At 38.7% G+C, this 22,289-nt stretch overlaps 1 protein-coding gene across 1 annotated transcript in view; it reads right to left on the bottom strand.

Moving 5' to 3' along the window:
• grin2ca (glutamate receptor, ionotropic, N-methyl D-aspartate 2Ca) overlaps positions 1-22,289 on the bottom strand; it is a 67,503-nt gene that overhangs the window by 9,901 nt on the left and 35,313 nt on the right. Inside the window, 5 exon segments of the mRNA XM_051941129.1 lie at positions 242-367; positions 572-725; positions 3,328-3,496; positions 12,300-12,511; positions 18,572-18,686. Of these exon segments, the coding sequence (XP_051797089.1) occupies positions 242-367; positions 572-725; positions 3,328-3,496; positions 12,300-12,511; positions 18,572-18,686 (776 nt within the window).

Here is a 22,289-nt window from a genome sequence, read left to right as displayed (position 1 = left end):
TTGACTTCGGTTTTCAAGAGACAGTTGTCTTTGGTGGTCTCTCTTTCAGCAGCATATTGAAAAATAAAAACTGCTTCACTACAGTCTCCAAATCTCAGTTCTCATGTTGCATGATAAGAAAGAAATATTTGGTTTTCATGTGCACATGTACTTCAAGTTGCAATTAAACAAAAATAGCTATTGTGTTTTTCTGTGATGCTGTATTTGAGAAAATAATGCAGGGGAGGGTGATGGGCCTCACCTTTGGCGGTGACCAGACTACGGTTATACCCAACTGGACTGCAGTATTCAAAGACAAACACTGTGATGGCCACGACGGTCAGACACATTACGAACATCATCACCCACACTGCTGGGCTGTAAGGTTCTGCAGGGACAGGGCACAATCAGGAAGCTAATAATCATGCATGTGCAGATACAGGTAAATTTGTGCCAACAAAGGGGCCATTGCAGTCACAATATATAGTATATGACAATACCATGAGGCCACCCACAGACTCCAATGACAGCTAGACTGAGCAAGTTTCTTCAAAATGACAAAGGCAAAATGCTTTCAGATGGAGTTTCTCACCCAAAAAAGCAGATGGAGAGACGGTCCCGTTACTTCTAGCCACCATCACACTGATCCCCGTCTCCACAAATGGTACTGAGAAGTCAATAATCTCTGAGCGCTCTTCATTTATGGTCAGTGAGCCGATGGCCATGTCTGCCCGTTTGTAGAAGACCTGTGGCAGAAGGAAAGTCAATAGATCTATTTTCTGGGTGACATGAAAGTGTGAGGGGATCTCAGATGAACGTAAATCGGACCTACATAGCATCATAATACTGGATGTCCACCTTTGAGATAAATCAGATTTTTTTCAGTGCAGTCAACATACACGATGTCTGAGTATCTATCCAGCAGCCAGACGGATGCAACTCAAAAGCCTCTTCCAGTTGTAGCTTGCCTTTTTAACCCATGCATTGTAAAGCGTGATCTGCCATCTAATCCATTATAAAGTATTAGCGCATATAGCATAATACTGATTACATAATACATTTGCATACAAAATCTAAGAAGCTGGAAACGGGATGAATTGCTGAAGACTAAAGGTCGCTGATAGCCTCTAAAAAGAGGTGATGCTATTTTTTGCTAATGTTTCTCAGACTCCCACTAGTGTAGTTCAGGTTCCACTGTGGCTGGTTTTCCAGCCTTTTCTGCCATACCACACCACTGTTTATCATGCTGATGGAGAGCCTGTAGATTTACAGTCCAGACACTCCGCCTCATGCAAGCCATTAGCTCTCCTATGGAGGTTGATGCCTCATTGAGCACAGTAGCCTTCCTGTGTTTGAAAAAAGGGGAAGAAAGGGCCAACTAATGTTGTATCCTCCAACTCCCCAAGAGGAGGGGGAGAAAGTGTAATCTGACTAGGGATTAGTCACAGGGACAGTTACTCCTCCTCTTTGTACAACAGTCCCTCCTTCACCTATCATGATGACCTAGGTAGCAATTCATGTGCTCATTAATCGTGATTTTGCTTTTAATTTTTCTTACTGTAGAAGAGAAAGCTCTTTTCTTGTTGAGGTTTTCATTCTTATTTCAGTCTTTCGTTCTGGCTGAAAGAGTTGTGATGTTTCTGACAAATATTACAATGCGTTTGGTAATATAATTGGGTATGAAGTCAAGCTTCAGTTCAGTTTTCACCCTGAACCACTTTTAAAATGTAGTGGAACATTACCACATGCCATCGATATATTAACTGTTAATACTTTACATTTTTCAACTTGACTGATGTATGTGTAGAAGGGAGTTACATATCTGTTATCTAACATTCAGTGAGTTTTTGAAACCTGACTCTTTCACCATAGAGGTAATAAACACCATGTCTTTCTTGAGGTATTGCATTATGGTGTTTGTTCATGACAGTTTTTTTTCACGAAGAGAAACATAAAGGGCTTTGTTGAGTAGACTGGAGAAGAGCATCACTGCTTTTCCTCAACGTTTTGGCCATACACTTGTGATATAGCTGTCTGTGGTGCTTTTTCAAATACTAATAGTTTTTCTTGTGGCCTCCTACAACATTTAGCTACACATCTGTTGTTTCAAATTTTAAATACTCTCATACCACACTAATGCTGCTTTTTTCATGGCTAAATTGTTCAACTTTGCCTCTGGCTCAGTGGAGGCTTTCTTCCACAACACAACTGTAATAATTTTCTTAGGTTTCATGTGTTTGTTTTTGGTTGTATTTGCAGATGATTTGGGTCTCTTCTGATTGGTGAGCTTGACTGTCGCACAAGAAAGGCGGCAAGAATTTGTAAAACTACTGGCATAACATTTTAAACGCTAGATCAGAAAGACTTGTTACATATAACATATAATGTATACTGCACCATTGACAATTTACTGAATGCATTATTTTAAATCTTGATTTTGATTCAAAATCATTTCATTCTACACTTTCAGTTATCACATATGCAGTGTTTTACACGTGAAATGTTTTACATATGCAATAATCCAAACTTTACATTCATTGTTTTTTATATAGAATACAATGCTGGTTCCGTCATTGGATCATACGTCATCCATGTTGTAGAATTTTTGAGTTTTCATGTTCTTAATCGCAAAGGACAATACCAAAATGATGTTGATAGTGAGGTGACAAATGAGAGGATATGTAGTCCTCTCTTTAGAAACTAATTTGATTTTCATTAAATTGCTTGAATAATTTAATTTTTTCTGAGTGATGTTTTGCTGTTATAAACTAGTGCAAAGCTTAATGATTATCCCTTTTCTTGGCCTCATTAATATAAAAGTTAGATATTTTGTGCCATTTTTACTAGATGAAGAAATTATAGTTGGAGCAGGAGAGGAAACCTCCATCTGCAGTGACCAAGGATTAATGTGTATGCCACACTTGTTTTTTTCCCCGTTTTATCCTAAAAAGAAATATGTGATTTCTTCACTACAGCTTAAATAAGAGAGTAACCACCATTGTACCCAGGACCCCCTTAAAGGAGCTAAGGAGTTTGAAAGGTGTAGATGTTTATCAGATGGCCAAAGTAGCTACAATAGAGCTAAATCTGTCAACTCAAAAAATCGTGTAAGACTCGTATTGCTGATTACAGGGACTTCACAGACATAACCACGCATTTTTTATTTATTTAAATGAACCTCCAGCACACTGCTCTTTCTCTGTGAATGTACATTTTGCATCTTCTCAGTGACTATTTCACTCCTGGCTGAGAAGAAGCAGCTAACAGAAGTGGCCTCATGCTTAATCTTAGTGATTCTAAGTGAACTAGGACCCCTGCCATTTTAAACTATCTGCTTGTTGTTCATACCTCTCCGATCATCCCGTTCCAAATTCCCCGGACCAGCTTCCCATGCTTGCCGTTGGTGACCAGGTAGAGGTCATAGGAGAACTTAATGGTTCGGGACAGTTTCTTCAGGATGTCTATGCAGAAACCTTTACAGCAGAGCTTGGTGTATGGCTCAGTGTGACCCACAATTCTGAAAGACAAAAGGAGAGACAGAAACAGAAGGCGATGCTTCTGATTATCACTTACATTTTCAGGGAAGCTTATTGTTCTTTGACAACTGGTTTCTTGACACAGTAAATTTCTGTTGATGTTATAAGTTTAAAAGGACTCAAAAGCTCAGAAAAGGGTCTAGATAATACAAAAATGCCAAATATAAACTAGAGTAATGGAATAATTATTTTACTATTGCTGACACTCTTTTGGTCTCGTACTAAAACTCTTTCCAGTGCTGAGAACATGTTTTTCTATGAAAAATGACCACAAGCTACAACAAAAATCTCAAATGGTAAATTACTTTGACACCTGAAAAGAAGTTGCATGGGCTTTTTCTAGTCATGGCACACAGACTTCCAGTTTTTGCAAATGACTTCCACAAGAAAATTGAAAAGATTGATTGAAGTAGTGAATAACACGTGTTGGAGCTTGTGGAGTTGAAAGGACCAGCCATATCCTTGACGTCGATGCTGGGCCCCTAATGTTAGGAAATGGGGGACGTAGATAGGAAATCTGGAGCTACTCCACAGGCTCGCGCATTATGTCACGGCCTCAACAGATGGACAGACAGCTGGGCGGACCAAAACAAATCTGACATAAATTAATCACAAATAAACAATAGCAGACAGCAGCGAAGCTCATTCCTAGATTGTTTGGGTTGGATGATGGCAACTTGGCTACAGACAAAAGCTGGTAATATGCTACCTGAAGAGCAGTAAACAAGTTGTTAAGGCATCAGTATGTCATTTAAAGGTGCAATCAATTCTTAATTATAGGTTTGGACCGTAAACCTGCATTTCAACTATATATTGTCTTTATTACTTTGAGTAACTGAGGAGGTAATTAACATTGTTTATCATTATTTCTTGGATGTTTTTTAACCCCAGAAACTCCCAGAAGACACCTGTGTCAGTCATCCTTTCTTTTTGTCCTTTTGGTTTGCACACACAATCAACAAACAGACATATTGGGTAGTATAGGTAATTTGTGTCTTTGCAAATGTAATCATTCTGTTTTTTTCTGTAAAGGACCACTGTAAGACTGGAATCTTTAACTATATATCTATCTACCTACCTACCTGCATACTGACAAACCAACCTACCTACATACATACATACATACACACACTGCGCTTAGGGTGTTTTCTTTATGCCAGGTCTTCTGTAATAATTGCAGTCAATGTGATTCTAAAGCTACAGCCATGTCAATTCATTTGGATGTCATTTTAGCTGTTTCCCCCACAAAACTTAGCCAACAGAGGGAGAAACAGAGTTATTTTTCAATGTTTTTATTTATTTATTCTTTTATTTTATTGCTATTATTGTTATCCTGTCGCCCTTATTTATTATATAGTTGATATAGTGGACTAAGCAAAACAGTCAGTCCTATCTAATGTCCTTTTTTCCCCTCAACAAATGCACTGCACTGCAATGCAGTTTGAAGTATACAGTGTTTAGCTGGTTATTATTTTCAAAATTGATTAAGTAGCTGCGTGATTTGTGTATATAGATCTTAAGTCAGGGAAAATGTTAATATACCATGTGATCTTTTCTCAAGGAATCGGACAGACTGCATCAAAAAAAAAATTTAAAGTACAGCACTGTGCAAATGTTCCTACCACACCTTAACTTAGCAAAATCCAGATTGAGATGCAATGAGAACTTTGGATGCAATTATCTAGCTGATACCAGGGTGGAGTAAGAAGAGCAGTGAGGTGGCCAACTATCTGACAGAAGTGTTGGGGTGAATTGTTTTTTTTATTGGAGACTGTGGGAACTATAGATGTTGGCAGTTAGTGTTAATGCTGCCTGTGTAAGTTATTTTCATGTGGTCTGTCTTTGATGCTGTGTTGCCATTACATTTAACCCATTGATTGATTCATTATGCAGAAATTACCTGTGCAGAAGCCAAAGATTCTATAACCTTTCCCCATGTTTAAGCTATTTTTCTGGTTAGTATATTCTAGTTAAGTTGTTTTCACTTTGCATACATTAATAAATTGATAACTAATTTACCTTAGCGTACAGTATGGGAGATTTTATGATATTATTCTTGCTAAAGGCTGCCATTGTTGCCGTGTGTAGGGTGGGTTGAGGCTGCACATGAGCAAGAAGTAGTTTATTACCATGTGGCAGCATGTTGTCAGAGTTATGTTTTTTTTTTTAAATCAGTGCCACAGCTTAAGAGGAGACAATGACAGCTTGCTTTGCTCTGTAATGATCAATGCCAATTGTTTAGCTATTCTTAAGGATGGAAACTTAGCAAGCATTAAGTCCAGAGATATGAATCACCACCTCCGGTCAGAACTTTCAGAATATAAATCACAGCGAAAACAGGATGCAGAGATTTCTGAGATTAGCCTTTAGTTGAATTGACAAGCTTAGTATCCAGGCCACCATATGCACAACAAATAATATGACAACTAAAGCTGTGGGGAGAATTGTGATTTGGATCTGGATTACTCAAAGGATTGCCATAAGATCCTTTGGCCAGATCACCCACCCCTAGGTCTGTACAACAAACTGTAAACTGATTATCATTAAATGTCTGAAAGATATCCATTTGTAGTGATACAAAAGCTTTAAATCCACATATCATTCCATGTCTACCTCCTGTTGGATTTTTTAAAGTCAGGACATGGCTCCCCATAAACCCCTGAAATCCATTCATTCCATTTTGCTGATGAGGAAAAACATTGGTCTGCCACAATATAACTGCTCTAAAATCACATATCGGCAGCCTCTTCTTGTGTAGTACAGCATATAAAATGTAGCTTAAGGCTGGCAAGCTGCCACTCTCCTCAGCAATTGCTTTCATTATAATTCTTCTACTGCTGCAAAGCTGTTAATGCTGCATTGTTGTTCAGACTTGTAGTTGTTGATACCTACACCTGTCCCTCCCTTGACACTGACTTTCATGTGGCTTCCACTACAGTATGCTAACAGTTGTAATACCCAACTCATACCAAGCTGTCTTGCCCGAGTGACCCTGACAAAAAAAAAGATTCAGCGTGCTTGCTTACATATGCTACTGATCCTCAGACAGAGCAGGCAGCACAAGCCAAATGAACGGTTTTAGACTGTGCATATCAAGTAAAAGAGGCTGACGTAAGACTTGAAATCAGTTCAACTTACTTATCAGCAGGATTCCAGGAATGTGGGGATGAAAATGTCCTTCAGTTTTTAGACAAATAAAATGACGACAGCAATGTGAGTCACAAAGGAGGGAGACAGCATGAAGTCAAGAGTCATATAAAATATCCTGAACTGATTTAGAAAAGGAGGAATCTGGATTCTTCTCTCTCTGACTGTGTGAGTGTGCTATGAAAGTGTTTAAGTATGTGAATGTGAGCACTGGTTTAGGATGGAATGTAGACTAGACACTGAAACAGTCTCATTTTACTTTGTGCATGTTGCCCTATCTTGTGTAGTTTGGCCATAATGTCAGCCTATTCCTTAATTTTGCAGCTTATTTGAATTTTGAGGGTTTGACATTTTCATTTGAGAATATACAACTTACTGCCTCTAAATTAAAAGGGTCATAATCTGCACTAATTCTAGGTTTGCCTACATATTTCTACATCGTGAGTGTTTAGCGATTCATAAACTTTATGAGAATATTCTGACTTGGTAATAAAATCAATCACCAGTTGTTGTCAGTGTACAACACTCATAAAAGCCACTCCAGCCCATTGTGTGGGGAAGCCAAGTTTTTCCATAAATTAAATGCACAAATGTATGACGGTTCTATTTTAAATCTGTCTTTTATTGATGTTGGTTTGTCAGGATTTATTCAAACAGATTTGACGATCAATTTTTCCTCTTTATGTATTAATCAACAGAGGGAACGTGGTCCACCATTAAATGTTTATGTGCTTTCATGGAAACCAAAATGAACACCTCTCTATAGCGCATGAGGTGGACAGGCTGAGGTAGTGAACTAGTGAGCCATGGGCGCAATGCAGAGACCAGTAATGACACATCACCCCTAACCTCCTCCAGACCTTTAGTCTAATGGACACTCACCCACACATCAGGATCGGGAGGCAATGAGACAGACAGGTGAGGCAGCAAGCAGGCAGAACAAAGCCACAACAAACGGAAACAAATGAACACTTTAGAGGGAAATGAAGCTGCCCCAGCCAACCGTGAGTAAACACAGTGGTCCCAACATCCCCTGTCTCACCAACTGCCAGGGTTCAGGGCTGGGATTTAACTCATCTGCCAGTTGCATTAAAATGGGTTTTTGGGAATCATTGTAAATGCGTGTGTGTAAGGCAATTTACTCAAAGTGTGGACATTCTCAGAGTAATGTTTTGATGGTGCTCTATTGATTGTGACAGCTATATGTTTGTGTGTTCTGCACTGTCAGTGTAGCTGAGGATGTCTGAATCCTTTCTAAAGAAAAATAAAGATGACACTCTTATTTAATGGCTCTGGCTGTAGTGTCAAAGTCTGCTCGTCAGTTAACTACTCAATATGCTCTCATCTGACCGAATAAGTCATTGGTTGACCGATCGCCAGTGTTACTTTCTTGAGGTGAAAAGTGCTACATCAATAGCCTTCAAAGAACAATCCATTAGTTTTGAGGATGGTAGGAATAGAGACAACTTGAAACTCTCCCAACATGATGGAGATTGCTAGGTCGTACTTATTTAATGTTTACTGAATCTTTACTCAGTCAGCTCCAAAATAACTGACATCCCAAACAACTTATCGGCGTGACTGTATTTTGTTAAAACAAATGCTTGCCTGTGTTGTATTCTTCAGTCGCTGATAGAGTTCTGTTTTTGGTAAGCATATGAATATGGACAGGTGTATTATGTTCTGCTCAGAGTCTTTTGAGGTACAGTTTCAGTCAACCAAGATTTTCTTTGGTTAGCTTCAGCCATAGTGTTCAGACTGCTGTAATGCTGCAAAATTGGCAAGGTTGAAGAAATAGACACCCAAATAGCTTCCTACATCAGTGGTTTCCATCTCCTGGAACAATATACAACAAATCTGAAATCTGAGGGGTTGTTAAATAGTATAACAAAGCAACTGTTTCATGAGGCTCAAGAGAGTCTTTGTGCTGAACTGTTTGCTTGACTAACTTCTAGCACTGAAACTTTGCGCTAATAAATGTGTCTTTGCAAGTTAGACAGTATGATTGAAACTTTTTCAAATAATGAACCATCTATTATTTAATAACTTGTTTGTAGTAAGTAAATTGTCATGAAGCACAGTATTACTGTATTGACCTTGGATGACTGTGCAAGCTGAATGTTTTATTTAGGTTCCTTTTTTCAGCATGCTTTCTCTGTTTATATATAAATGATGTTTTTGTGGTGTTTCTACCTCATCTGTTAGTGAACTTTTGAGACTTCATAGGAAATGTGAGGAGAGAGAGGACTAATGAGATGCAATAAATGTTCTCTTGTTTGTATTGATGAGTACTGTACCACATGCACAGTGGTAATGTCACATGACAAAATGTAAAGTTAGTCCAGTTTTCAAACATTGCTTTGTGAAGCCATCGCTATGTGAGGCTCTGCAGCCTTCTGATGATCTGTATTGGTTCTTTTACTGCAAAGCTCTGGGGAGCTCATCTGCTGCTGCACTCAGTTTTAGCTTAATTAAATCAACTTATGATCTAACTCCCATTGAATGCAGCTAATGTATGATGACATTATCTTCTCAGGTCAATACCACCCTTCACCAGGGCATTACCTCTGAATTAATCTTCTCAAGAGGATAAAAATCAGCTCCCAGCAGCTAAAAGGCAGTGAGCAAGAGGGCTTGAGATTTTTCTGATGCCACTGGAGAACATGCACAGCTCCAAGGGAAGAGCTTGTGTTAACTGCTGTGAGCCAAGTCTGAACTGGGCACTAGTGCCTGTTTGTCAGTTCTCTCTGCAGACACATGAGTGAAACACGCAGATGGCCTGCCTGGCAAGCTGAATGCATGGCCCAGGGGTTGAGGCATTGAAATGGAGAACTTGAATGACCACTACCTTTCCATTTACAAAGCACTGATGTGGGTCTGAGTTGCAGGTGTGTTCGTTAGTGTAGGAGAATTTAAAGCCATGGAGGAGATTCAGATAAGGAAAGGTGACCTTGCAGCCAGAACAAGATAGCACACCTCTTGGCTTAGTTTGAGGGGACTACCTGATATATTGATGAATCAATATCACAAATATATTACAGTAATGGTCACTTGCAAGAACCAAAGATATATGTGATGTAACTCTAATTTGGAATTGGTATTGCCATCATATTTTGCCCTCTAGGCAAAACACACCACTTTGAAATGTCCAATTTATTATACATTCTCTAATAACTTAATTCAATGGATCCCTGTATAAAATGTTTGTTAATGTCATGTTAAAGTTAGCATTACCTGATATATTGTCCAATTTTGAAAACTCTTGGATGTCAATATTGCATCAGTCGGAAGATCAATCAGATGTGAATTTGTCTCAATCAGTGCAAGAGTTTTAACATTCTATTAATTGTGTAGATCACTTGTTCAGGAAAAGTGGCAAATATTTGCTGCCCCTAACTTCTCAAGCATTAAGATTTTCTTTTTTTTTTTTTTTTTTTACTGTGTTTTCTTATATATATTCACATAATATTATTATGAGCTGAATACTTTTATGTTTTAGCTGTTAGGTAGCCAAGACAAGCAATCTGTTGACAATTCTTAGAGTGACTGTAATGGATATTATGGATATATACATTTTTGACAGTGAAACATTAAACAATCAATTCCCTATAAAAACTACCCACTGATTTTAAATTCTTTATATAATCTGTAAATGCAGCTTTAGTCTGACAAAACAAAGATCTATTGTAGCGTAGCTCTCTATCCTTCATGGCAGCCTTCATTGGCCAATGTTTCTTCTTCAGCTGAGCAGTGCTGGCTGCTTCATTGAACCTCTCATTGACTCTATCTGTTTCTGCCTGGAATTTTTGTGCGGCTCTTTGAAAACGTTCGATTGTCTGACAAGGGGAATTATACACTTTTTATTCAGGCTGGATGATTTGGTCAGCATGAGCGATAAAGCACTACAGTGGCCCATAACACTGAAGGGTGTGATCTTCATCTTCTGTTCCCTTCATCTCGTTAACGCCATTGTCAGTAATGGATAATGGCCAGCGCTTCTCTCCCTCTTCTAATGAACGCCAATATCAGTCTCTAGGTATTCAGGATTGATGACATGGCCTAATCGTCTCATCTAATTGATACCCCACCATGCAGCACATATATTTCCCTGATTGGGTCACAGGGTGATCCCTGGGATATTGCACTCTGGCCAAGCAGCCTAATGAGTATCTCACCTCATTGAGTGATAAGAAGCCATGCATGCGCTAATGGCAGGGGAAGAGCCTCTCAATCTCATACCTAATGGCACCCTCAAGTTAGATACAAAATCAATTAAGCTGGGCATGTTAACATGTTAGAGTGCATGTGGGACTGTGCAGTAATATCAAGTGGGTTTGCAGTAGAGGGTGTGTTGAACTCAGGATTGTCAACTCACAGCTTGATAACACAATGATCTTATACAAACCAAGCGTAAAAGCAGATTGTAGAGAATCTCAAAGCCCAAAATTCTATGTCTTTGTTGAGTGGTTGCAATATGAGTAAAAAATGTAATAGATGGCTTGTGCATCATACATTTTTAACCCCAAATTCACACTGACATATTGTACGATACTATATGTACTATATATACTATATGCTATGTAAAATTTAGAAATTTGGTCAATCTGAGATATGTCATGAACTACATCCTCTAATCCAGTGGTTATCAAAGTCAGGGTTGGGGCCCCCTTGGGATGGTCTAAAGATGATAGCCAGAGCTCAAATATAATTTTAAAATGCAAATACAATATTCAACATAATTGTTCCAAATGCAGTTCCAACTACAGTTTATGTGTGGAGTTTACTTTGACTGACATGTTCTGGTCCTAGCCTACACCAGTTAGCCACAACATTTAAACAGGAACTCAAATCTTGTGAGTTGTGGCGTTGGGTTGAGGCCTCTATGGGCTGGGCTTGTTCATCTCGCAGGTGGTCAGAGTGGGATCTAAAAGATTCGGAGGCCAGGTTACTGCAACGGGCTCTTTTTTTATTGTTTCTTTAGCCATTTCCGCACGTATTTTTAGGAATGGTGGGGGGAATGGTGGTGTATTGTTGTTATGCCTGTATTTGGATGGGCTTATTGGTGAATGTGTGTAGCTGCATGCAGTGATTTTATGCTTGAACAACCTCAGGATAGTGGGGGTTTTGTGTCTGTCTCTATATGCTCTTTTTAGCATTGTTAAGAAAACGCTCAGTTTGCAGGTAGGCTGGTTTTGAAATGACAAATCTCCTGCTAAAAAAAAATTCAATACACAGGTGACTTGCCAAAGGCATGAGATCAAACTCTGTTCTTAGCTGGTTAATACTCTGTTGTGTAATTTTTTTTATTTTTTTTAGTAGTTCAGGAAGAACAATACAGTGACAGACTCTTCATAAACAGCCAAGCATATCCAATTCATTAAAGTAGCTTGTAATCCTAATAGCTCTGGGTTAAGACCTGCAATGCTTGGAATATTGAGCCTGTGAACAAAAGGTGTATAAAATAACTAGGCCCCACATGTTCCAGTACACAAATGTATGCTTAATTAACATTTCACGTTATGCTTCGAAGTAGAGATTATGAACATTAATTAGGATGGTGCTCAAAATGTCATCCGCCAACAAAAAGCACATTTAAATCTTCAGAGATTTAGTTATTTATCACATTGATGAACTTACGCTTCCGTCTTGTTGGACTGTCGTCGACAGGGTACAGTGTTGCTGACACATGTACCAGTCACGGGGTCCACTGCCTCCACAATGACAAAGGGCCGCTCCTCCAGTGTGGCCACTGTCAGATGCCTGTAATCAGACACCGGCTCGAGGTAGGAGCCAAACCGCGGCCACACAGGGTATCTCATCTGCAGGATCCCCATCTCATAGGTCCCTACCTGGAGGATTCGAGAGAGGAGGGGTGAATCAACATGAGGCAGTGAAAAATCTCTGCACCAAACTCCAGATGGCCACCATGATGCTGATTTGTTACAGCAGTAACACACAGAGCAACAAGGATTCTTGCAAAAAGGCCACATTAATAACTGTAGAGGACTCGAGAAACCTGTTAGACAAAAGACAAATAAGTATAGCCTGAGAAAATGAGCCCGTCAGATGTGAGAAAAATATCTTAATACAGGTCCCCCATTCTCTAACTACATATGGTACATGTTTGTGTGATTGGAGTGTCTGGAGTGTCCTGATGCAGCAAGCAGAGTTTTAGTTCATAGACAGTTGAGAAGAAATTGATTTTTGGGTCACTGGGGATGTGGAGACTGCAATTACACATCTAATGCAATGAAAGCAATTCCACCCCCTGCTATATTACCAGTAAGCTAATTTTAATTGGATGTTGTGGGGAAATGAGCATTCACGAGCCGGCTGAATACATAATCAAGATCTGGAATTAAACATTTTAAGCTCACTTATCTGAAGAAGCCATGACCTGTTTAGTACCACATTCCACAAATTGGCCCATCTGACTCTTCCTGTTTATATGCAACTCAGAAATAAAGGAAGGAAAGAAGGTCGCAGAGGACCAATTGGACCTCAATTACCATGAACACTGACACATCTTACTCATTGTTAATTTTACTTTGAATCAAGCAGGGCTATTTACGCTGCCCTGGCTACCATAATTCATCAAATGAATTCCAAACAGACTTTATATTTGTGATAGTTTATCAAGCACAATGAGGAGAGCAGCTACAGTTACTGTAGTCAGGATAGATGACTTTTCAGATGATGCTTGATAACAACAACTGTTACATAACAATTTCATGTTAACAGAGCACTCCACAGTTCTGATGTATGATTAATATGAGTACGGCTTTATTGCGTTGATTTAAATGTTTTGTCACATACTTAGCAAAAGGCAGACCCTCTAATTGGCGGAAAAGATATTGATAATTAGATTTACAGTGGAAGTTTTAAGGGGCTGCAGAGTGGCTTGGTGGTTTGCACTGTTGCCTTGGCCCCTGGTTTGTGTCCTGGCCTGAGATCTTACTGCATGGAGTTTGGATGTTCCCCCTGTGCATGCATGGGTTTTCTCTGGGTTCTCTGGCTTCCTCCCACAGTCCAAAAACATGTTGAGATTAATTTGTAATTCTAAGTTGTGTATAGGTGTGAATGTCGGTATGATTGCTTGTCTGTATATGTAGGCCTATGATAGATTGCTGACCTGTCCAGGGTGTCCCCTGCCTTCACCCTAAATCTAGCCATGAATTTTTTATGGTTTTCGTGGTTTTGCTTTTTTATGGGTTCTGTGGTTTTATAGTAATCAAAATTGTATTGTTTGGTCTTAATATGCTGTTGGAAAGCACTTTGATCTTCTTTTATGTTGTTGTAAAGTGCTACACTTTGACTGATCAGCTGGAATAGGCTCCAGCCCCTCTGTGACCCAAATCAAGATTAATCGGTATATAGATAATGGATGGATGAATGGATAAAAGTTTTTAAGGATTCTTATTTACCAGCCAGTACTGAAGAAAACATGATAAAATCATTGACCATGCGCTGTTTTAAACACATAGATTTGTGGAAGACTGATATGGGTTTTTTAATGGCCAATGGTCCAATTTCCTTGGTGATTTTAAACTTAACATTTCCTTATTGTGCCTAATATGTGTGCTGACATTTTTTCTGACAGCAGCTAATGCCAATTAGCTCAAAAAGGCATTTTATTCTGTTTTATTTCCACCAGTATGACAGCAATCATTGGGTTGTAGACAAAACAAGAAGTTTGAAGATGTTATCCTGGGCTTTGGATAACATTTTTTTCTCCATTTTCTGATATTTCTAGACCAAACAACTAACAGAATAACCATTAAAATAACTGATATGTTAATCAATAAAAGGAATCCTTAGTTGCAGTCCTTTTGCATTGCAGAATAGGGTTGCTAATACAGACAGCTCTGGCAAAACTGCATTGTTGTCGAACCAGGTTCATTACAGTGGGACAACATCTGGAAAGCTAGTCAATTACACTGAACAGCCAATTGCATGCAGGTGCACACTCCTAGTAGACTTAACAACGTACTGCACCACTATGTTATTTTAACCTAACCGATGGGCCAGATGGTTTGTTACACAGAACCATCTAAGAAATCATCTTTGGAAACTGTCTGGAAAAACCTGGCTTGAAGCCTTACAAGATGATGTCATTGTAATTTTGCAAGAATCAGTGGTCTGACAAGGTAGATGGTTTTGACAAAGAAAGGATGTTTAGAAACCAGGATTAGGTGCTTACATGCAACATACTAAGATATTTTAAAACCACTAAGAGGTTTCCATGCACAACAGACAACTGAGATATTCTCAAATCTTGATCATAACCAGGATGCAACTGCACATCTGAAAGGCAAACAAAAAAATTGTATTATCTAACCAATATCATGACAGTAGCTAACAGGGCACAGAAATGTGGACATCCTTGTCCCATTTGTTCTCCTTTTTTTTTATAAACCAGTAACCCTGCATCTGCTCAGTCCTTCCAATAAAGTAATCTGCAAGTTTAACAAGAATCCCCTACTTTAATCTGCGCGGTTTACCATGTGGGAAGTGTCATAGTCACAGGAGAGAGTAAGAGAAAGAGGAGCTTTCTTTATTTCTCATTTTTTTCCTGTTCATGAAATAGTTTCACTTAAATTTAACTTCTGGTTGTGAGATAGATGGTGCAAATATGAGTTGATTATTTTTTCTGATAGTCTTTGTAGTTCACTTGACAGTGCTTCTGTAAATGCCATTAACTTCCTAGAGGGCTCCACAGAAGTGTCAGTCTGGACAAAATGTTTTTCTTCCCACATATTCTCTGCTGTTTATGCAGGAAGGGGGGCAATCCTCTCTCATCACACCAGTCAGTACAGCTTGTCACAATGAAATGAAAGAACTAAAAGTGGAGGGGGAAGTGCAAATATCTCAGGATATTCTCTCTGGACTTTCCTCCATTATTCCTTTCTCCTGCCAGTCATATTGATCAGTCCTGCTGTTTGACTTGACAAAATTCCCACGAGTGGAGTGATAGTCAATCAGAATTTCAAATTACAGGAGATGGAAAGTCATCATGTCGCTGCTCAGACTGTGAACTTTTCTTTGTTTGTTTCTCACAGCACATTAAAAACTGATGTCAGCGATCTGTAAAGAATTATCATAGTGTGAATGCTGCTGTGAAATGCTCAATTCTGTAATTGCCTGTATACAGTGACTAGTAGTGGGGGTATATTTGACAAGAAATCCATTGCAAAGATACAATTACAATTTTTTTTTCCCCAGTTGACAAATCCTGTTTCAGCAGGGACACTGTAATTTCAAGGTTTGTGTGCGTCACAGATATACAGCTTTTCAGTATTAATAGCTTTCCATATTTCACCCTGCCAGATAACAGCAGTGACAGGAGCACTTCTCGTCCTTCTCTGAGGCCTTTTCTCTCTGTCACTACTCTCTTTTGTCATGCTCCCCCTCCATCTTTCCAACTTACTGACTTCTAGATCTCAGAATGGAGTTGAGGGAAGCAGTTGAACAATGACTCTTTGCAAATTACAGCAACTGAATGTGATAAGAGTGTTGTAGTGAGATGAGTCTAAGTATTAAAAAATGAGGTGTGTAATGCAAAGTATCAGTGTATGTAATGTCAGGCTGGAGCTGGTTATACAGAAGTGATATATGAACTTGCTGCCTTGCGACATGTACAATGAGAAGGCTGGCAAAAAAGGCAATCAAAAGGCAGAATTGATGTCCAGCTTTCAAAGAAAAGAGGCCGGAGGTAGGAGAAAGTTAAGCACAGAAAATGGATTGCCTTGCACTTCTTAGCTGAAATTTTGTGAAATGAGCACAATGTTGTGCTCTGAATCAGTGAGAAAAAACACTTTTTTTTCTCCCATGAAAGGTTTATGTAAAGGTCAGTGTGGTGGGAAATGAGGACAGCTGGAGTCAGAGAGTGAATGAGAGGACACGGTTGCCTTCAACTCCGGTTTGAAGTCTTCTTTGTCTGCAATATTTTATCCTTGATGTGAAAGTTTTTGAAAACCTAATGGTAACCTCAGCTGAACTGTTTTTGTCTGAATATGAAAACTCTGTCACGGGAAAGTGACATATCCACTTCATGTCACTGAATTCAATTTCATTTCAATCTTTTGAAGTCTTTTTATACAAATAGAGGGGACAGAGTTACAGTTCTAGGATATTTCTAGAGCCAACGTTTCTGTTCGTCTTTGATAGCACAGAGGACAAGGATGCTAAAATTGCTAAAAACTGTCCCAATCTACTGGGAGTGTTGCAGTGCCCTTCAGTATGAGTGTCCAGCAGCGGGACAGGAGGTCCAAAAAAAGTGAAAGTCACAACTGCTTTTATCTGTTCAGATAAGAAACGGCTTGTCAGGAAAATAACAGAATTGCTTTAGTTTGAAGGTGATCATCTTTTGCTATCCACACTCTGCAACCTGCTTATGCTTTTATTACTCCCGACAAGGAGGCAGAGCCTCAGCAGAGTTCTGTGACAATCGGCGTTGATTTTTGTCTGTCTCTCTGTTCGCAACATTACTCAAAAACGGACTAACGGACTTGGAGTTTTCATATCCAGACAAAAATCGTGAAGTTTGATCAAAATCGCTGCATCCTACATGTGTCATTTTAAAATGTTCCAAAAATAACGTTTTTGCTGTAACCAGATTCTGTAAAAAAACAAAAAAAACAAAACAACTATCTGCTCCTTAGTGCAACCACAAAGACATTAGTGACTAAGGTGCTACTTATTGTCAGCTGAACTGCAGGCTTTGTTTCCATAGTGCCAATTAAGTGAAAAATATGAAAGCCAACTAAAGATTTAAGTAAGAAAACATCTATAGCATGTAGATTTACCATTTTCTTTTTCTTTTCAGTATTGGTAATGCCTGTAGGGCGTTTAAAAAGTGTTGCACATTCTGATTCAATTGTTTTTCTCAGGTTTGTAAAACAAATTAGCATGTCATGTTATTTATGGAATTATAACTTTGTTAAGCAGAAGTGGAATTCTCTCAGTGTCTAGCCATAGCTGTGCTATGTCCTTAGAGGTGCAGGACTTTATACTATACAGTGATAAGTGAGGCCGTGGTGTGTAAAAGTGTAACAAGAATAAATCATAAACAAAACTGCTTTGGGTTCAGAGTGCTAAGATTAAGACTTTTCCTCATTTTCTTCACAGAGTTTTTAAATCTATCCAGACTTCATTTAAAGATGAACACCCAGTTGAGAGTCCAGCAGTGCCCTCGGGCCCCAATATTTTGTCTGTATCATACAGGCTGGCAATACGGTTTTAGATTAGAAGGTTATCTGATCATTATTTTTCCAGTTGTTGATATAATTTAGTATTAAGTTGGGCTGTAAAAAAAACACTCATCAAATCCCTGAAATATATCAAAATTGGTAATGTTACCTTAAGTATCTGATATGTACCAAAATGCAAAATCATTACTCCATAAGTAAACATGGCTATGGTATAGACACAAATTGTTTGTTTACTTCCTGTTATTATTATTATTATTATTATTATTATTATTACTCAGTAAGGCAACAAGCAAAATTACCTAACTGTTTGTGATTTTTCTTTGAAAGGTCTTTTGAAGAGATGGAGGATTGAAGCAAGTGAGAGGGGTTTGTGTGAAGTTTGGCACTGTGTGTGTAGTTCGTAGATGAGCCTTCATTAAGTGGTTCATTGGTGTCAGTGGGGCTCTGACTCCTCTAACTAGTCTTTACAAAGAGACCAGTGATGTGTGAAATCACTTGACTTCTAGCGTGACAGAAGTGACACCAGTGAAAGACACAATGTACTGTAACAGCGAAGCAACTATTCTGTTGTGTGATTTCATGACCTACAGTATGGGTTTTGCTTTCAGGAAAGATCTTTCGAATTAGTCTGAGAAGTACTTCTGCTATGAAAGTTCCATGTGAAATGAGAAATCCAGTATTATCTTATTAAACGCTCACCTTGTCCCACTGTCGCTCTCTGTCCAGAGTGATGATTATCATGGCTGGATTCACTAGGTAACCGTTACTGTTGAAGGAGAAGTCGTTATGTTCCCATGTTACATTCAGCATGTGCCTGAAGAGAAACAAAAAACAGAGCAAGACAGTCAGTGACTTGAATTTTCATAAACATGATTGATACCGTCACTCCTGCCCTCTGAAGGTTATTGTTGAAGTCACTAACAGTTGTTTTAGGGTCTTTCTTTAAAACTTTCACAATGTTTCTGTTGTGAACTACTGCTGTTTTCCTTGATCTACCTGTTCGATATCTGTTATTTAGTACACTAGTGGTTGTACTGAATATGGCCAATGTTTGTGCAGTGGCTCTGATTGATTTTACATCTTCTCCTTAGCTTCACAATTGCTTATTTTTCACCCACAGACAGCTCTCTGATTTTCATACTGGTTACACCTCTAACTATAGATGCAGACTGCACAGACAAAAACCAAATGTGACAGTGAACGTAGACATTGAGCACGATTGATTGTTTGAAAAATGTATGTAATAGGACACACCAGGGCAACAAAACACACCTGTCAGTCAGATGTTCCAATATTTTTGTTCACATAAAAAATGGGTGAGTTCAAACAAAAGGTGCTATCTTCTATATTGTGTATCAGATTCAGATGTACATACTTGGAAATAATTTATCGTTTCGTGTCAAGCCCAAATATTTTCAATCTACAGCAAAAATAAAGGAATTAGCCTCAATGTTCCAATAGTTTTGGAGGGGAATACTGTGTATATGTAGTCACCATTGTGGTTATTTCAGGCATTATTCTAAGCAGTAACTAGCATGCATGAATTGAGGTGACATTAAAGTTTTCCATTCTCTCCGTTTTTAAAGTCCTTACAGTTACACACAAACCAAAGTCTTTGAAAATGTGCACATTTAAAGAAACAAAAAACTCAGTTTGAATGACAATACTTGTAGATGGGATGTAAAAAGACAATAAGAGAAAGGTTTGTTTTGCAAAATATTTGCCTTAATATGGACAAGGCCACAGTTTCCTAAAGACTAAGGTGACATTTACAAATTACTTGCAGTAACTAGGAGGGTGGAACTTAGAGCGGTGTTACAGATGACCGCCAAAAGTTTCCTTTTGGCCTGTTGTCAAGTTACTTATGCAATGAATCTTCATTAGCAAGGGCTGATGTATTGCAGCTGTGATGTGATGTTTGCAGGCTAAAAATGAAAGCCTGTTGAAGTTACCTGCATGTTAAGTTTTGTTAATCAAAAGTATTGAGGTGAAATAAAAGGCTAATTATGCCAAAGGAGAATCAAAATAGAACCCAATCCTTGTCAAAATCATGAGATATAGTGTGAACTATTCTTTCTATGATTTTCGGGTTGTAGGCTCGAGGTTGATTTCTGGATTGACTGGTCGATATGTTCTCATCTGACTATGTTGCAATTGGCAATCACTTCTGTTACCTTGTTATGGAGAATTTCTGCATTGACTCTTCTTTTTAGGCAACAGAATAAACAGACACCTGTATAAATCTATGCTTTTTCACAATTTCAAACTCGCCCAACTTAATGGAGACTTAGCTTTTTTAACGTTCATGTTGAGGTTTAGTCACTCAACTACAAAATAATTGCCATCATGTCAAAAAGAAAAGTTGTTTGTGTGGCTGCATTTTAGTAAAGCATTGGAAGGAAAAATCTATTATTGCTATGGGTCGACCACCATGACATGCAGTTTAAAAAGAGTAGGCTGACTTTTCCACATTATACTTCCAAGTAGTTCTCAATAAAACTTGCTCACTAGTTCATATAGTTCTGTTTTCATAAAATCATACGAATATGGTGCATGCTGGTCTGCTCAGTCTTTTATCATTTCAGTATCAAAGAAAAGCAGGACCAAATGATGTACTAATGTCTACAAATACTATCTTTTAGTGTTAATTTTAAATAAACACTAAATCATATTTATTAATTTATTTGCATCTATTTATCGTTTTTAGTTTATTTTCAGTTTGTTTCCCATAAATATGAAGACAATTTAACTCATTGTTTAGATGTTTTCACCTCTGTAGGACTATGGTTATTGATATTTTAATTCCAACTAATTATTAATTGTTAGTAACATAATTGCCAAAACAAAATGCACAGAAATTAGGATGACATGAAAATGTTACCTCAGTCATACTTTGAAAAGATAGGTTAGAGTAGCATTAAGTGGAGAAACTATCTCCTATTAGTTATCAAAATAGGTACTGTTGATTAATTATTTAGCTAATTGTTTCAGGTTACGTCCTCAATAGTTGGAACAGCATACCTGGCATACCTAAACTCCTTAAACTGAATGGATAAAGGCAACAATGCTCCATCACTGAACTGAAAAATGCAACTCTCAAGGTGTCCCGACAGCTGCCTGATTGTTCAGACGACAGCTATCTGCTGCTTTTGATTCCATTGTTTCATCACTCACAGCCTGTGTTATATTAGCCCTGTGTCCCTGCTTTCTCACCTCACCTGCCACTCCAGCAGAGGTGATGAAAGCCTGCTGGGAGGAGAGCAGCCTTCGGCCTGGTCTGTGTGAAAAGCCTGTTTAATCTGGTAACATGCGATAATCTCATTACCAGGTGAGCTGACTCATTATCAGAAGCCTGTTTGAAAAGAATTTCCAGTCAAGTGAGGACAAATCTGAGAACCGATGGGCCAGCTCATGTTTGATCTGGCTGCAAAAAGAGGAGATGACTGACTATAAAGCTAATTGAAAGTGCTTTGTTTTATCCCGCCGACCTTCACGTCACTGCTGCTGCTCAAATCATGCCTGCTGGCAAGTCTAAATGGAAGGGTTTGTACAGTATCAAAGTCTGAGATAATGTTCACCATTTTTACTTCATGTGGATGGTTTGGATTTACCAAAGGAAAAATTGTCTCCCCTAAGGCTCTGAAGAATCTGAAAGAAAAATTAGTTGTGACATCAGAGGAAGGCAGTGATGTTTCCTAATGCAGGACAAGTGTCTGATGATCCTCATGTCCTGTCAGCTGGCCCCTTGGTGACCGCCTACACTAACAGACGTAAACATTTACACACAACACACTTTCAGTCCCCCTGAATGACCTTGACTTACATGAGCCAAAAGCTTGTGCTGCTGCTGGAGCAGTTTTTTTCACGCTCTTCCCTCTCCTGATTAAAACATTTTTACAGCAAAATAGGATTTGTTCGGTGCACCATGGCACAGATGGTATCAGATTGCTCTTTTGGGCATGGTTTAAATAAGGGGAAAACCACGCCCTTATCACCAATACTCTACCCCGCAACACTACTAAATTACATCGCAATCTCCAAGAGATCTAGGGGAGCTCTCAGTGCTGGGGAGATGAAGAGATAAATGGCAGCAGGGCAGAGGACACAGTTAGGGAGAGTGACAGCCATCGTAAAATGTGCTCCACAGCACCAAACAGATGGGAAGTCATGAATAAATAAATGGCTGTTGACCTCTCTTTTGCCAGGTCCCACAGATGTAAGCCTGAGCTATCAGACTGATCTTTGATATGCCAAAAAATGATGGAGAATTTACAGTTATTTACTATGTGGTCCTAGACTATCAGACAACAATCTTCTGTTTGTCCAAAACAAGTTACCATCACAATTGTGCAAATGATGACTTCCATCTCAAAGAAAGAATGACAGAACCATTTCCACAAAGAGGAATAGTTGGGCA

The sequence above is a fragment of the Acanthochromis polyacanthus genome, chromosome 21 (assembly GCF_021347895.1).
Source record: "Acanthochromis polyacanthus isolate Apoly-LR-REF ecotype Palm Island chromosome 21, KAUST_Apoly_ChrSc, whole genome shotgun sequence".
Classification (NCBI taxonomy): Eukaryota; Metazoa; Chordata; class Actinopteri; family Pomacentridae; genus Acanthochromis; species Acanthochromis polyacanthus.
This window is presented reverse-complemented; position numbering and strand designations above follow the sequence as displayed.